At 53.5% G+C, this 16,793-nt stretch overlaps 1 protein-coding gene across 10 annotated transcripts in view; it reads left to right on the forward strand.

The window, feature by feature from the left end:
- Window positions 1-16,793, forward strand: part of CTIF (cap binding complex dependent translation initiation factor) — a 292,923-nt gene that overhangs the window by 149,346 nt on the left and 126,784 nt on the right. For all 10 annotated transcript variants that reach the window (XM_078435265.2, XM_078435261.2, XM_078435259.2 and 7 more), the window contains one exon: window positions 10,970-11,046. In XM_078435265.2, the coding sequence (XP_078291391.1) occupies window positions 10,970-11,046 (77 nt within the window). The remainder of the gene's footprint in view (window positions 1-10,969; window positions 11,047-16,793) is intronic.

Here is a 16,793-nt window from a genome sequence, read left to right on the forward strand (position 1 = left end):
AGTTGCATTCTGTTGGCTCTCCCGTTCCCCTTGTGGGATGGAAACCCTGAGCTGTGGTTCAGTTCGCTGTTGTATCTCAGCACCTTCATCAACTCATGGCGCCTCAACCAACAAGTGCCCCGTGAATGAAGGATAGCGCGATGGATTCCTGAGGGAGGGATCACACGTTGGCCTCTTGCCCCCAAAGCTAATGCTGACGCTACCCCTGCAGGTTCTCAGTCAAGACTGAGCGCAGAGGCCGCTCCCTCCCTCCCCACTCTCTCCCTGTGCGTCTTGTCTGGCCTCGCCTCTTAGATGTCCTGTGAGCCGCCTGCAGCCCAGTGGCCTGGCCAGCCTTTCACTAACCACTTCTCTCGGGTTGGGGTAGCAGTTGACCGTCTACACAGAGGAGGCTGAACCTACAGCAAGCTGCACTTCTGTGCTTTGAGAATGTTCTGTACACAGCCAGGGAGCTCAGGGAGCGGTTGGCTGGGGGACACAGGCGGCCACATTCTAGAATGGCATTCCCGGGGGCTTGGGCTGCTGCTTCCCGGCAGTCTCATGAGGGACACGGACAGAAAGGCTAAAGAGGTCTCAGGGGTGGAGGGCTTTCCTGGCGCAGGGGCTTGGGATGCAGATGGGGGCATCTCACAGACTGTGCCAGAGAAAAGAAGGTGAAGAAGGTTGCAGAGGATAGGAGGGAGGGTGGGCAACTTGGGGAAATCACCTGCCCCACGCCAGGCCTGAGCAAGGCACCTGAATATCAGGTAATTTTATTTAATTCTCACAACAACTCTCTGAACTGGGTGTAACTCTTTATTGTGGCCATTTCATAGATGAGGAAAGCAGAAGCATAAGTAAGGTAGGTGTCTACCCAGGCTTCCACAGTAGGGCAGCAGTCATGGCATTACTCTGGACCAACGAACTCCTCGTCCCAGCCCCCAGTCACGTTGCTGAAAGACCCCCGAGGCTGGCTCGGCCAGCCCTGGGATGTGGGCTCTGTTGCTCTGGGATGCTCCTTTGTCACAGCCTTCTTACCTGCACCCCACCCCCCCCCCCCGCCCCCAATATCTGACCAGCCAGCCCTGGCCCACCAGTGCAGGGGGCAGGAGAGATGAATCTTTCATTCACACGCGGCCTCCCCTGCACAGTGGAACTCATCCCGGGATCCCAGTATCACAGGTAGAGCTGGTTTGGCAGGTGGGAGGTTGGGGGGGGGGGTGCGGGCACAGGTGCCCTTACGCTGGCTGAACCCTGATTCCTGCCCCTGCGTATGATGAACTGCACCAGAGTACATTCGGCAGAAGCAAGAGCAGAGCCATTAAAGCATACTTCCTAGTAACTTGCGTTGAGGCCGCCATCTTTCTTAGGCAGCTTCTGGGAGCTTCCAAGTCTTCTGGTAACTCAGAGGGTAGCCTCAGGCATTCCTTCCTCCAGGCGGTCCTTGCCGCTAGCATGTATCCTCGGTGTATCTGTTCTTCCTTGCAGCCCGTGGACTTCTTTGGGACACAGACAGAGTTTCTTTACATCCGTGGCACATGGTGTGGCCACAGAACACAGCGGCCATCTCTGAGTATTTGCAGAGTCTCAGTTTTCTTCCAGAATCCATTGTTGCTTCTATTCCCAGGATGGCTTTTGAACCTCCCCAAGTCCAAGACGCTATTCGCAAACGTGACAAACGTCCCCACCTCTCAGAGACGGCCCCTTCCCCGCAGAGGCCAGAGCACAAGTATCGCTTTGTCTTCCCTGGAGCTTGCTTTATGGAGTCTTTTGAGGATTTGGGTCTCATCTCTGTCAGGAACACACCGCTGAGTTAGGGACCAGAACTCAGGCTGTATGCGTTTAAGCTCGTTCAGGCAGTTTTTCTGGAGGCCGCAGAGCATACATCGTGCCATTTCCCCCGGCCACTTGTCCCATTCCATTTCTTGCACATCTTCCAGTCTTCGGTCTGCAGCAGCCTGAGGTGTTGCCTTTTTCAGTTCAGCGGGGCTCCCAGGACCTTCCGTGAAGGTCCCTCATCAGGGGAGGGGAGAGCCTGTGTCCGCTCCAGCTCCGTTCTCTTGTGGCCACCGCGAGACTGTGCATCGGGGACTGCGCCCGGATGACTGACAATGGTCCTTGAAAACCCAGCCCCTCAGGAAATGCTCCCTTTACATTTTACACCGTATAATGTAGAGAGTTCTCAACCAGTGTTCTGTTGGTTCCTGCTTTCTGTCCTTTGCATCAATGTTCTCACCCATCTTTTTTCCTCGTCATTCAGAAATTATCAAATCAACGTCATTTGTATTTGTAGTTGCCCCTTGGGTTACCAGTGGGAAGGGGCGGGGATGGTCATGTTTCCTTTCCACGACTTCACCGATATAATAAGACCAAGTACAACATCATCTATAGCTACCTCGTGCTAGGACTTTTTTTGGTTATAAGTGATAGAAACCCACTTCAAAATACCTTCTTATTTTTTTTTTTTTTTCTAAATTTTGTTTGGTGCTTATTCATTTTTGACAGAGACAGAGCAAGCGGAGGAGGGGCAGGGAGAGAGGGAGACACAGAATCCGAAGCAGGCTCCAGGCTCCGAGCTGTCAGCACAGAGCCCGACGCGAGGCTCAAACCTGTGAGCCACAAGATCATGACCTGAGTCAAAGTCAGACGCTTAACTGACTGAGCCACCCAGGCGCCCCCGTTAAAGATACCAAGGGGAGATCTACCGGCTCATGCAATCGAAGGAAGGCTTAAATAGTCATGGCAAAGGAGGCAGGAAAGTCAAATATTTTCATCCTCATTTTCCACAAGAAGGAGGAGAGGGCTGGAAGAAATAACTGCCCAGGTTTAGCAACAGATCCAGTACCCAGGTTGCCTGAAAGGTGTGTGTGGTTTATTAGTCAGGACTCCGTTGGCTTTTATGGTGAGAAACCCAACTTGAAGGAAAGGGGAGGGGTGGGTTTTATTGGCTTAGTGCATCCAAGGAAGGTGTGCACAGGGCAGCGATCTAGCCTCTGTCACTGCAGTACCGCTCAGGCACAGACCCCCAGATTATGATGAATGCCATGGGCTCTCACCCCAAAGACCACCACAGGAAAAGTGTTCATGTACAATTGGGTGTGGGGGGGCGGTCAGAGACTTCACTAAAACCTGCCCGGAGAGCCTCAGTTAAGCTCTTCCTCTAGAAAAACGACCAGTTCCTGTGGAGCCAGCATCGCATGGTATCTAGAGCAAACCTTTTCAGAACAGGTGGAGTTGAGGTGCACATTCCAGAGCGTGAGTAGGAACTCCAGGCAAGGGTGAGTCCCGATGGCTCAGCCTCTGGATCTCATCCCTGCCTACTTTTATCTGTTTTCTTACACTGGGACTCCAGCTAAGGTATTGCATTTTTTACAAGTCTCTGCTGATTAAAAAAATAATAATAAATTGAAAGAAAAAGAAAACCACACATTTAACGTGAGTGAGCCTGTCTGCCCCTCACCTTTCTTTCTAAAACCGGTCGGCTTCTTCTGAATAGCCGTGCAGCCTAGAGATTCCAGGAATTTTAGAAACATTACCTGTTTATTTCATTGGACGTGACCCACACATCCTGCCCACGTGCCCACAGCAAGACCTTGGTAGGATAACTTCTTAGAAGCTATGAAAAAACATGACCCCCCGCAGGAGGAAGGCTCTGCTATTGAGACAAGCTCATTGTCAAGGGAGATGTACTTGGTATTTTTATGGCCCATTACGTTGCCAAGTGCTGTGGCTGCTTTGTACTGTTTGCCCTCGGGATACCTCCCCGAGTTGGGCTGGAGATGGGGGGAGCCTGGGAAGTCCTGAGCTGGCTTGGCCGGAGGGTCTGTCCTGCCTCCCTGGGACTCCAGCTCCCTGGGCTTGCCCGGTGGGCACGGCAGAACCAACGTCCAGCTTTTCTTCTGTCAGACTATGGCTGGGGGCCTCCACCTGGAATCTTCTGGAAAAAAGGAAGCCATCAGTTTCCATGTATTTTATAGCATTCTTGCGAGTGACAGGAGCCTGGAGGGGCCGATCAGTATGCAAGTCCGTGAAGAAGAGGAGACGGTTTGTGGTTGCCAAGAGGCCAGGGTGGAGGGTGGACATCCAGGTGTGATGGGGCAGACAGGTGTGGCACTGGAGAGAGCAGGGCTGGAGTACAGGGCCTACCTCCGCAGGAGACTGGGGAGGGCACCTCCCCGCTGGAAGCCTCCCACTGACGCCTCACCTGGACCAGGGTCCTTGTTCCAACTCGGGTGTTTCATGGTTCCACTGCCTCCCAGTGAAGGCTATGCAGTTCCTGCCAGGTCTTGTGCAGTCTGGGGGACACTTCACACAGCAGGAGGAAGACTCTCGTACTGGTATAATGCTCTCTCTCTCTCTCTGTCTCTCTCTCTGCAAAGAGCTGATGTGTGAAAGAAAGATAACAGACGTGGGAGACAGTTTGGCTTGGATGATTTCTGTCGGGCTCAGGTCTGGGGTTAGTGGCCGTGGGCCAAAGGTCATAGGAATATCAGAAAAAATTTCTCTGAGGGGAAAGGGGGCATGGGGTTCTGTGAAGTGCGTACGTGGTTTCTAGCTTCCCTGCCCCTCCCGTCTCCCTGGTCCCTGCAGGGGTGCCGGAAGGTGGGGCTGGGCTGGGAGGTGGATGCACCCCGCTTGTCCTAGGGATTCGGGTCTCTCTTCATTGTGAGGCTGGGGCCTGGGCAGCATCTCAAGCTGTTGGTTTGGTGGGAGGCTAGATGACCCCCTCCAGACTGGAAGTCTCTGGCACAGGGCCTGGTACTCCAGCAGCGTACCCCTGTGGGTTATGGCCCCGAGGGCTCTGGAGTAGTACAGGTGGGGGGTGATGTGACCTCTGCCGGGGAGAATCAGATGGAGAGGACAGGGTGCTGGGGGACCGCACTGAGAGGACCAAGCTGTGGACACTCAGGGAGCAGATGGGAGAGGCCATCAGGCCAGCCTCACACTATGGACCTGTGGCTGGGACTGTGCTGTGGGATCTGGATGAGAGGGCCTGGAGTGTTCGAGGGCCACCATAAGTACGGCTAACTGGGTGATGTACAGAACAGACGTTTATTGTCCCACAGTTCTGGAGGCTAGAAATCTGGGATGGAAGCGTCGGTGGGACCAATGCTCCTTCTGAAGGCTCTGGGGAAAAATCCTTTCTTGTCACCAGCTTCTGGTGGCTGCCAGAGTCATTGGAGTTCTTTGGCTCAAGCCGTGTTGGTCCAACACTGCCTCCATCTTTACATGGCCTTCTCTTTCTGTGTCTCTTGTGTCTCTGTGGCCAAATTTCCTTCTTCTTCTAAGGACACCAGTCGTTGAATTTAGGGCCCACTCATCCAGTATGACATCGTCTTCACTTGACCATATCTGCAAAGACCGTATCTCCAAATAAGGTCACGTTCACATCTCCCTCCAGGGTTAGGACTCCAGCTGATCGTTTTGAGGCACATAAATCTACCTGCTTAAAGGGGGTGAAGAACCATCCAGATGGCCCCAAGCCAGACATCAGGAGCACCAGCCCTGGCCCTCAGACTACCCTGGTGCTTCTCTGTCTGACCACAGTGCCAAGCACATCTCCACACACTGCTGTGATGCTAACATCATTGGCCAGCTGACGGAGGTCATAACATAGCTTCTAGTCTTCTCATGTACCCCTAGCAAACCCCTTAGGGCTCAGCGTAGGTACCGCGAAGGCTTCCCTGACCCTTCTTGTAAGCAGGGTCCTCCTTCCTTCTTCTGGGCTGCCAGAGGCATCTGTCCAATGATCCCCTGACCTCCAGGGCCAGAACTGAGTCTGTTCGTTCTAGTAACCTCCATCTGATGCACCTGGCACACGGTGGGCCTTCGGCACTGGTTGCGTGAGAAAGAACCAAGGATGGACATACGGGTGGGTGGGTTTGACGGACGGATGTCAAGTAACAGAAGTCTTCCCTGGCCACCCCACCCCCGCCCCCGCCGTGCTCCTGCCCTTGCCGTGCCTTGTTCTGCTCCGTAGTGTTTTTGTCAGTTATCAGAGCGTCTGCTCACCTGATGGTCGTCTTCTCTCTGCTCTCACTAGAACGTGTGCTCTACACAGACCAGCATTTGGCCGATTTCTTTTTCACTATATGTGCGGTGCCTAAAATGGCAATTTTTACAGGAAAGGTGGACGGGAGAGCTGGTGGATTTTAGGATGGGGGGAGGGAGGGGCGCCTGTAGCCTAGTGGAAGTGTGGCACTGCGAGCACAGGGTCAGTGGGTCTCAGGGCCGAGGGCGCACACGCTCCTCGCCTGGTGTGTTTGTTTGGCCCTCCCTTGCTGCACCCCAGACCCAAGATTTGTTTGTCTCTACTGGCCTCTCAGGGCAAGGCCCGTGCACTCCCAGCCTGGGGCCAGCTGCTCTGCTGGGCCTGCCTTTAATCCCTTGGAAATACCGCCCTGGGTTGTAAGTACCCACCTCAGCCTACCCTGGAATGGGTGGATTTTATAGAACATGTTTCTGCATCCAGAGCAATCAGGCACGGCCCTGCAGGGGGCCATATATACACCATTGCTGATCTCCGAGTCAGGCGTGTGTGCGTGTGTGTGCTTCCTGTGTATTCTGCCCGTGCCGCCTGTGGAAGGAGTATTATCTTCCCTCCGTCCCTGGAGAGGCTTGGTTTCTATAACCTGCTTGTCTCCCAGGCCCATTTACTTAGCAAAAGTGGTCAGAGGGTAGAGAGAGGGGATCTGCAGCCAGGTCTCAGAGCTAGGGGAAGAATTCTCATGCAGAGAAGTAGAAGGAGAGCAGGCAGGGCCTGAGGTGGTCCAGGGTAACGCTACGGGGTCTCACGTGACTCGAGACTGATGAGAAACACCAAGCAGCTGGTAAACCAGAAGGCCGTGCTCTCACTTGTGGGAGGACTGGGGAGGGAGTGTCTCCTACCTGGACTGACATTCATATGAGGCTCTTTCTTTTTCTTTTTTTAGTGTTTATTTACTTATTTTGAGAGAGAAAGAGTGTGAGTAGGGGAGGGGCAGAGAGAGAGAGGGAGAGAGAGAATCCCAAGCAAGCTCTGCACTGTCAGCTCAGAGTCCAATGTATGACTGGATCCCACAACCCATGAGATCATGACCTGAGCCGAAATCAAGAGCCAGACGCTTAACCGACTGAGCCACAGAGGCGCCCCTGGGGCTCTTTCAAGGCATAGAATGGAAGGATTTGTTAAATAAGGAATTAGAGCAGAGACCACTGTTTGCTGTCAAAGGATAATTCTAAGAAGCCTGATAAATTTCCATTCTCCACTTTAGTGATATATTCTGAAAAGCAGGGAGGGAACTCTGGTCCAAAGCCAAAATATCATATCCCCTGACCAGGCCTGGAGATACCAATCCCCCATGCTCTTTTCCACATTCTTTATTATTCACACTTGTCATTGGGTGCCTCTTGCCTAGGACATGCTGCCCTTTGCAGCCCTCTCTTATATAAAATGTTTCAGGGCAACTGCTTCCTGAAGAGTAGTGGAGCGAAAGGAGCATGTCCCATTGTGGCTGGATCTTTCTTGCTTGCTTTTTTAAAAAAATTTTTTGTTAACATTTATTTATTATGGAGAGACAGAGAGAGACAGAGCATGAGCAGGGGAGGGGCAGAGAGAGGAGGAGACAGAGTATCCGAAACCGGCTCCAGGCTCTGAGCTGTTAGCACAGAGCCCAACGCGGGGCTCGAACCCACAAACGGCAAGATCATGACCTGAGCCGAGGTCGGACGCTTAACCGACTGAACCACCCAGGCGCCGCTCTTTTTTTTTTTTTTTTTTTTTTTTTTAATTAACACTTGCTGTCCCCTCTCCCCAGAACATACTGCCCCCGGATTTTCTTCCCACTTTTTAAAATTGAGGCATGATTTACGTACCATAAAATTCACCCTTTTGAAGTGTATGGTGAGTTGGGTTTCTTGGGGTGTTTTTTTTTTTTTTTTAGTATATCCTCAAGGTCACACGTGCAACCATCACTCCTGTGTAATTCCAGAATATTTCCATCACCCAAAGAGAAACCCGGTACTCATTTGCAGTGACTCCTTGTCCTTCCTCTCCCCAGCCCCCGGCCACCACTCATCTACTCCCTGTCTGCACATTTGCCTATTCTGGACATTTCGTAACAATGGAATTATACAATACTGGGTTTCGGTGACTAGGTTCTTTCCCTGAGCATGATGGGTTGTTGTTGTTTCTTTGGAGGGGGGGTGGGAGTTGTTTTTTTGTTTTCTGAGAGTGAGAGAGAGCCGGGGAGGGGCAGAGAGAATGTGTATGAATGTTAAGCAGGCTCTACGCCCAGCATGGAGCCGGAGGCACAGCTTGACCTCACAACCCTGGAATCAGGACCGGAGTCAAAATCAAGAGTTGGGCCCTCAACCAACTGAGCCACCCGGGTGCTCCCAGCATGATATTTTTAAGGTTCATCCACGTTGTCACATGTATCAGAACTTCCTTCCTTTTTGTAGCCATATAATATTCCATTGTATGGACATACCACATTTTACTTATCCAGTCCTCAGTTAGTGGACATTTGGGTTGTTTCCAGTCGTGACTCTGATGAGTAAGGCTGCCACGAACATTCGTGTACCAGCCTTACCTCTTGCCGGTGACTAAAGAAGTTGGGCTAACCCGGATCAACACTGGCCTGATGGCAGATGTGGGTCTGAGCACAGATTCTCTCTTCTTCCACCGGCCACCTATTTTCCCCGATTGACCCCAGTCACCCTTGTCTTGGAGGGAGTGTGGGCAGCATCTTGAGTTGTGCGGGTCACTCGGTGCCAACCACCAGCCTGAGAAACAAAGTGGCTGATTGAAGAGAGTCCTCCAGTGAAGCTTGTATAAATACAGTATGTCCTGCTTTATGCAGAATCATCCAAAGGAAGCGCCAGGAGCTGAACGTTCACGGTGCAGCTCCAGACCCCATGTTTTTACTCTTATATTTTCTACGCATTCACATACTTCGGAGGAGACAGGTGGATGGACACGGAGGTCACAGCAGGGGCTTCATTAGAAGCCTTGAGGGGCCCTGCAGGTCCTCTGCGCCACTCTGAGTTTGGTAGAGAGCTAGGACTCCAGCGGAGGGTGAGTCCCGAAGGCAGCTCCCCACTGTGTGTGGAGGAGAAGGGCAGGATGCAGGCCAGAGCCCAGGACTCTGAAGCCCAGACAGGGGAGGCCGCACCTTCTGGGCTCATGGAAGGCCCAGGGTCGCGGACAGCTCCGTCTGCCCGGCCTCAGAGCTGAGATCCCGATCCAGGCTGCCAGCTTGAGAGGGAGCCTCGGCTTCCTTCCATTGTCTACGTGGGGCACACCCAGTGTGTTCCTTCGGTGACCCGAGGCCAGGAGGGAGGGAAGGGGCCAGCCCGGAGCTGGGTCAGGATGGGAGAGGGGAAATGAGAGGGGAAGACTTGGTGTTTTTCCTTGTTTGTGTTTTGTATTAAAGAAAAGCAAATAATATCCTTTGAGAAAAACCATTAAACAAAGCACATCCTAAGGCTGCACAGGCCCATTGTGGCCGCCTGGAGCCCGGAATTCATTCATGCTCTTTGGCCGGATTGTCGGAGGCAAGAGACAGGGTAGGAGGGAGGGACTGTTATTACAATAAATGTTGAAATGTGTCCTTCCCTCCTGGGACTCCATAGGAGGCTAGGCCAAGCATCTGTGATGCCGGAGTCCCTGTGTCCTCCCGAGCCTGTTCCCTCTTGTCCTCCCACTGCCGGGCCCCGGGAAGCTCCTTGAGACTGGCCAGAACTGCCAACATCCACCCCGCACTGGTTGGGGACTAAGCCCTGAGAAGGCCTCCCAGTGAGGCCATCCACTGTGGAGCCTGAAACCAGAGGGCTGCTACCATAGAGGCTCTGGGCCTCAGTCTCCCTGTCTATAAAGTGGGGGCGGGGGGGGCGGGGTTGGGTTATATGGACTCTGGCTGACCACTCTTTTTAAAACATTTTTTTTTAAGTTTTTATTTATTTTTGAGACAGAGACAGAGCATGAGCAGGGGAGGGACAGAGAGAGAGGGAGACACAGAATCCGAAGCAGGCTCCAGGCTCCGAGCTGTCAGCACAGAGCCCGGCGTGAGGCTCGAACCCACGAACTGTGAGATCATGACCTGAGTCGAAGTCGGACGCCCAACCGACTGAGCCACCCAGGCGCCCCTGGCTGACCACTCTTAAACACACCGAGACCTGTCACTCCCTCTCATCCTGTGTGTGCCTAGGGCTGGCCTTCAGCCCAGCTTCAGCAGATAATTCTGCCTGGGGCTCGGCATGTGCAAGATCAGCCCCATGTTATAAGTCAAAGGTCTTTCTCCAACCTTGACGTAGATGCATAGCTGTTGTCCTGATGACACTATACGAGAGTCCATCCTTAGGATTTTTCCCAGTTCAGAGTCTAAAACAGCATTTAACTATTTCATCCTGAGTACCCCCCGGGAGTGTGAGGAATGAGGGTCCTGGGTCAGAATTGCCTGGGCTGTCCTGGGCTGGCGTGAGACAACCCGGGTCCTAGCCCACTCCCTCTTTGTGAGGCCCTCTTTGTTTGCAAGGGGCTGTGTCTCCTTGTCCTCTCAATGGCCCGGAGAAGTTACTGACATTCCCACTGTGTCGGGAAGCTGAGAGAAGTCACGAGTGTTCAAAAAATAACTCCATCATGCAGCCGTGAATCCGGGATCTGGTCCCCGCTTTGTTGCTAATGCTCTACAAGACCTTGAACTGGTTCACTCACCCCTCTGGATCTCAGTGTCCTCGTCTGGAATTTGAATGACTGGGTATGACAGATTCTAAGGTCTCCTTTGTCTCCTTCCTAATCTTCGGTTCTGTAATTACAGCATCATTGCCTGGTGGGAAATGGATTCATTCTACCATTTTCCATTTTTCAGTGTGGATTTGGTGGTCGGAGTCTAGTCGTGCACTCCCGATTTCCTTCGTCACAGATGTCGTTATCAACAGTTACGTGCGAGAAGGTCTTTGCCGTCTTTCCCAAGTTACTAACGATCCCCCTTCCTCCCACATGACGCAGGGCTACCACCCGATGCCCCATGAAGTAGAGATCGCCCACACGAAGAAGTTGTTCCGGAGGAGGAGAAATGACCGGAGGTAGGAGAGACTCCGTCGACAACTCTGGGTTTTCTGTCCTTGGCCAGCTGTCTGTAGCTCCGTCGGTTCTGGCCTGGGTTTCGCTTTCCCCAGTGGCCAGCTGATACCTGTGAGGTGAAGCAGGTGGGTTGGGTACCAGTCGGGAAGCAGGGGGTACACTTCTCTGGGCCGGCCCAGGGGGTGGGTCCCTTCAGGAGTCCAGGTTATGCCCCCTCGGGAGGAGAAATGCTCTTTCCCCTGACCTTACCATAACGATAGCAGTCCTCAAGGGACTGGGTCCCAGCTGACATATGTTCTGAGACATGGCCTCCAGGAGCTCACAATTCCAAGGGTTTCTGTCCCGCGTGGTGCTGGGCTCTGCTGTGACAAACGATATGCAGATCAGAAACTGCACATGCACCTGCTCTCTAGCACCCGGACGCGCTCACTCACACTAAGGCAAAAACCAGGGTCTCCCTGCCGTTCAGAGTGCTGGGTGACAGCTAGGGGCCAGAAAACCTGCCACGAGGGGCGCCTGGGTGGCTCAGTCGGTTGAGCGTCTGACTCTTTGATTTTGGCTCAGGTCATGATCTCACGGTTTGTGGGTTCGAGCCCCACATCAGGCTTTGTGCTGACAGTCTGGAGCCTGCTTGGGATTCTCTTTCTCTCTCTCTCTCTCTCTCTCTCTCTCTCTGCTCCCCCCCCCCCACCCCCTTCTGCCCCTTTGCCAGTTGCTTTCTCTCTTACTCTCTCTCTAAATAAACTTAGAAAAGAAAAAGTGCCACGAGGCAGCCCTGGATACATAAGCAGCTGAGGCTAGGCGTCCCAGGAAGGCATATGCCTTAGTTTCCTTGCAGCCTCTCTCACATGGAAAGGTCTTCATGGTATATTTCAAATGGAAAACTCCAGGTACCGAGCAATGTTTGGGGTCTGTGGACATTTGTAATAAAGCCGCATTAGAGTAAATGTTTTTGTTTGAATATGCATATATTCCTTCTGGCTGGAAATGTAAAAAGTAAAGGAAGAGAGGGAGTAAAAGAGAAGAAGGATGGGAAGGAGGAAGGAGAGAAGGAAAGAGCAAAAAGGCTTCTGCCTAAGGAACTAAAATGAGGTGTGTTCCTCTATGGGGAGTTTTTTCGTGGATAAAAGTGATGGCCTGTGGTTTTACCTTTGATGAACACCGAATGTCGTCTGAGAGCCAAGGAATAGTCCAGCCCTTATCTCTTGCTAAGAAACTAGAGGCCTGTTTTCCTGTTATCCCTTGAAACTAAGACTGTGGCTGACCAGGGTCCCCAGTCCTTCCCTCCACACGTGGGCCCTGACCGAGGAGTGCTGGGTGGTGGCCACAGCTCCGGGCGAATGGGGCACCGGGCACCCAGAGCTCATCATCAGCTGGTGCATTTGGTGGGTATGAGGCCTTCCCAGAGGACAGTAAGCATACAACTGACTAGGAGGAAGGCCTTCTTGGCTTCGACATCAGAACCACCAGGCACGTCACGTGGCTGCAGGAAAAGGGGAAACTGAGCCAGGAGAGTGGGACCAAGCCCTAGTCCAGGCTTGACCAGACCAGGGCAGGCTTATTTCACTGTGGGTGCTGCCTTTTTGCCATAGCTGCTTCACAGAGGCTAATTCCTGGTTTCTGGCTTCCTGGCGGAGGGAAGAAGTAGGGAGCACCCCCTAAAAAGGGACTGGGGTTCTCTGGGGCCGGGAAGGGATCAGGGAGAACAGAGACTTGGTGGCCCTCTTCCCCTGCCGCCCGGTCCCGAGTATGTGTGCGGAGGTGTGTGGAATCCCCAGGCTTCTGAATGAAGGGTCACCCCCTGCCCGGCTCCGCTCCTTCGGGCCCAGGCAGTGGCGGGCTGACACTCAGCACCCATGCTGGCCCCACCTCCGCTCGTGGGCCCGGTCACCTCGCTCCGCAGCAACCCCCCCCCCACCGCCCCCCGCCCTCGACAGTGGCAGGCCTCCAGAGAGCAGCGTGACCCGGGAACGTAGGAAGAGGAGAGTGGCACACACACGCTGGGAAGCCGACCTTCCGCTGAGCCCCACTCGTGTTAACAAACGTCTGGGTTAGGTCAGCACACCTCGCAAAGGATGTGGATGCGGGACAGGGTCCAAAGCGAGGCAATAAAGATGATTAAAGGGATGGAAAGTATGTCCTGGGAGGAGAGGCTGACGGGACGAAGCAGGGGAAGAGCATGCATGCCAATAAAGTCATGAGAGATTTACACGGAGGGCCCGGAGCAGCTGCCTCACGTTCACAGGGACCGAAACCAGAGGGAGCTAGCCGGAATGGAAGAGGGTGTTCAGCTAGACCACACACGGACTCCAGGAGTCAACGTCTTGACCCTCAGAGGGCCCATCTGCGGGTCAGGACGGCAGGGAGCGCCAGGTGGATTGTGTGGCGCCCTGCAGATTAGAGCAGGACGTCTGCATTCTACCCCAGCTCCCGCGGGACGCGAGGTGGCCTGTGCCCCTGCTGCTGGTCACTTCCAGTTGTGGGAGTCTGAGGCGTGCGCCCCGGAATTTGACACCGAATGGGCATTCCGCCTCCTCCGTTCCCTCCCTCTGTGACCTGGGCAGTTGGTTCATGCCCCTACTTCGTCTTCTGTAAAATGGGTCTGCTAAGCGGGAGGCTTGAACGATCTAATCCTTGCAAGGCCCCTGGAAACAGTCTTGGCGCCGGCCCCCTCTTGGGTCCGAGGTACGCGGGAACCACTGTAAGGAAAGGTGGGGAGCTGGCGGCAGCGAGGGTGGGCCGTCACCCGTGATCTCCCTCGTGAGCCCGGGGAGCTTTGCCCTGCATGCTCTCCAGGATCAGTTTCCTTCTCCTGGATCCGCTTCCCCCGGCAGACACGGAGGGAGGGTCCCTTCAGCGCAGCTGTCTGTGGACTCTGCTCCCACACTCCATGGGCTGCTGCGAGGCGCTCTGTGATTACAATTGAGTTGCGAATGTCTTGTCCTCATTTTGCAGAAAGCTCCAGAACGGCTCATGGGTTGTTTTTTTTTTTTTTTCCCTTAAAAATGTTCCCCAAACTTAAAACAACTAGTAACCACTTGCTTCTTTGGGGACGCTACTCAAAGATGTTTGCTGATTTCAGAAAAAATTATGCATTTCATGCTATGAACGGACTAAATGAGCACTTCAAGCGTTCCTCAAAGAGCAACATGCCTCAGGTGCCCTGTCCCCACCCACGTTGGCCACCTGCTGCCTGGAGGAGGGCCTGCCAGCTTCCCCTCCCCGCCCCCCAGGCGACCCACCCCTGGCCACGGGTGCAGGCAGAGGAGCAGGCTCCCGGAGGGCTGAGTCTTGCCCACGCTGCTGACCTTGAGTGAGGTCTCACCGGCCGGGGGTGCAGGATTTTCTCCGCACCTCCTCCACCCTGCTGCGTTTACAGAGATGAACAGACTGGGCAATGAACAACTGTCAGGGTCTGCCCAGGAAACGGAGGAGGGTCCTTTGGATCAATGGTGGGGATCAATGGTGGTAGACAGGAAGGGAAGGGAGCAAGATTGGGCGGGGGGAAAAGCTGAGTCTGGGTGGGGAGTTCTGGCCCTATGGGGGGGCGCTGAAGTTGAGGTGATTCAGATCTGTCCCGAGACGGAGTGAAGGAGCAGGTCTGTATACCCCTGTCTGCTGGTCGTTGGATAGAATTGCCACAACTGTAGGCTGGCAGCTCTTATCACCCAGGGCAGTGTCTATAGGGGCTGACAGCTCCGGGCGGGGGGGCGGTGTCTGCTCCGGCACATCCAGCAGCCGAGGGGGTTGAGTGCCCCGTTCCTGAAGGGGGGCCTGGGTGGCACATCACCCTGAATGCCCCAGTGAAGCAGTACCTGCCTCTCCTACTGGGATTGATGGAGGGGCGCTCTGTGCCACATCCCGTGCTCCAGAGAACACCAGAGAAGTGGCAGGCTTGGCCCCTGCTCTCCAGGGGCTTGCGCAACCCTCTTTGGCTGTTGAAGCCACCAGACTGCATGTAGAATCCGAGCGTCCAAAGAAAGGAGCCAGCAGGAGGTGACCGAGGAGTGCTTCCTGGAGGAGGTGGGCATTGAAGGAGCCTGTGAGACACAAGGGGGATTTGGAAGGGAGACCGGAGGATATCGGGAGGGAAGGAACGGGAAAGGCCCAGCGGAATAGGTGCAGGAGCCAGAAGCCGCCCCACAAAGCTCCCTAGAGACGGAGGCAAGAGGGTGGTGCTTATGGCAGTCACCACCCCCAACGGAACTAAATCGGAGGGAAAGGCCGGAGCTCCTGGTTCCTGATGGGCCCTGGCCCGGGGCGCTACACGTCTGTGTAGACACAGCACGCTCCAGAACCGGACCTCCTAACAGGGCAGGACAGCGAATGCAGGCACTATCTTTCCGTCGCACGCTGCCCTTGCAGCCGGGGGGACAAGAGAGCCGTTCTCCAACTTAATCTGTTTCATTAAGTGAGGTCTGAGAATGGTTAATTGACTCCATGTGCAAAGCAGATTTGGAAGGAAAAAGAAAAGAATGCCGTGGTCATCCAGCCAGCGTCGGATGGCCCTGCTGGGCGAGGGGCAGGAGAGCGAGCCATCCCCACACTTCCGCACATGCCACCCCCTCCCTGGGTCCCCAGGTGGTGCAGTCGGGGCCGCATCCTGGACACCGCTGGGTGATTGGAGCCTGACTGCCCATGGCTGTGGCCTGGCGTCCTCTAATTGTAGGACCAGTTAAGACTCTTATTCCTTCTTCCCTTTCTCTGCCAACATGTGCCCCAACCCTCCCTGGGTGCCAGGCTCTTTCCCTAGGGACAGAGTTAGTGTCAGCTGTCAGATTTGATTTTGCAAGCTCTCTGTGACATCATCTAGGTCACTGATAAAAATGCACAGGACCTCTGAAATTACTGGCTATGGATATATAACTTTCTAAATAGACTAAAAACCCTGACTTATGTAATTTAAAAGGATAGATTTTTGTTATAGAATTGGCATATCAATTAAAAAATTGTTTAGAGGAACTTAGAATCTATGAGATTCTTTTTTTTTCTCTAATATGAAAATTATTGTCAAACTGGTTTCCATACAACACCAGTGCTCATCCCAACAGGTGCCCTCCTCAACACCCATCCCAGGAAAAAGTGATGTGGCAAGCCTCTGGAAATACTCCTTGAATCTTGAATCTTGAATCTTGAATCATCTTGAATCATCTTGAATCATCTTGAATCTTGAATCATCTTGAATCTTGAATCTTGAATCTTGAATCTTGAATCTTGAATCTTGAATCTTGAATCTTGAATCTTGATGTGTTCAGGGTTCCCCAAATGTATCAGGCGAGTAACCCTTTCAAAAAAGGAAGTAAATTTGCTCTGGTTCGTGCGAATCTGTGCTAGCTATTGGCTACATCATTTCTTCCAAAACATCTGTTTGGGAATCTCTTGGAGAGACATGATATCTATGCATTTTCTGCTTTTTGAGAATTGGAACTGTAAGCACACAGCTACAGCACTTTGTCTGTCCTCCAAGATTCCTCAGACGTGTGCCGGGACCCCTTAGGACCTCAGTAAAGCATTCTCTTTTCCTGAGCAATACCACTCCATCCCTTGGGCGAGAAGATGAGAATTCAGAGCACCTGTCACTCCCCCCCCCCCCCCCGCCCCCCCCGCCGCCTATCGGCCCTGGACATCGTATGGACACTCCAGCAGGGTCTGCCTCTCCTGGCCCAGCGCTTATCCTCCGACAGAAAGCAAATCTTTCTTTCAGCTGCACCCTTAATTTTACATCATTAACCCTGTCAGCAACCCCATG

The sequence above is a fragment of the Panthera onca genome, chromosome D3 (genome assembly GCF_046562875.1).
Source record: "Panthera onca isolate mPanOnc1 chromosome D3, mPanOnc1 haplotype 2, whole genome shotgun sequence".
NCBI lineage: Eukaryota > Metazoa > Chordata > Mammalia > Carnivora > Felidae > Panthera > Panthera onca.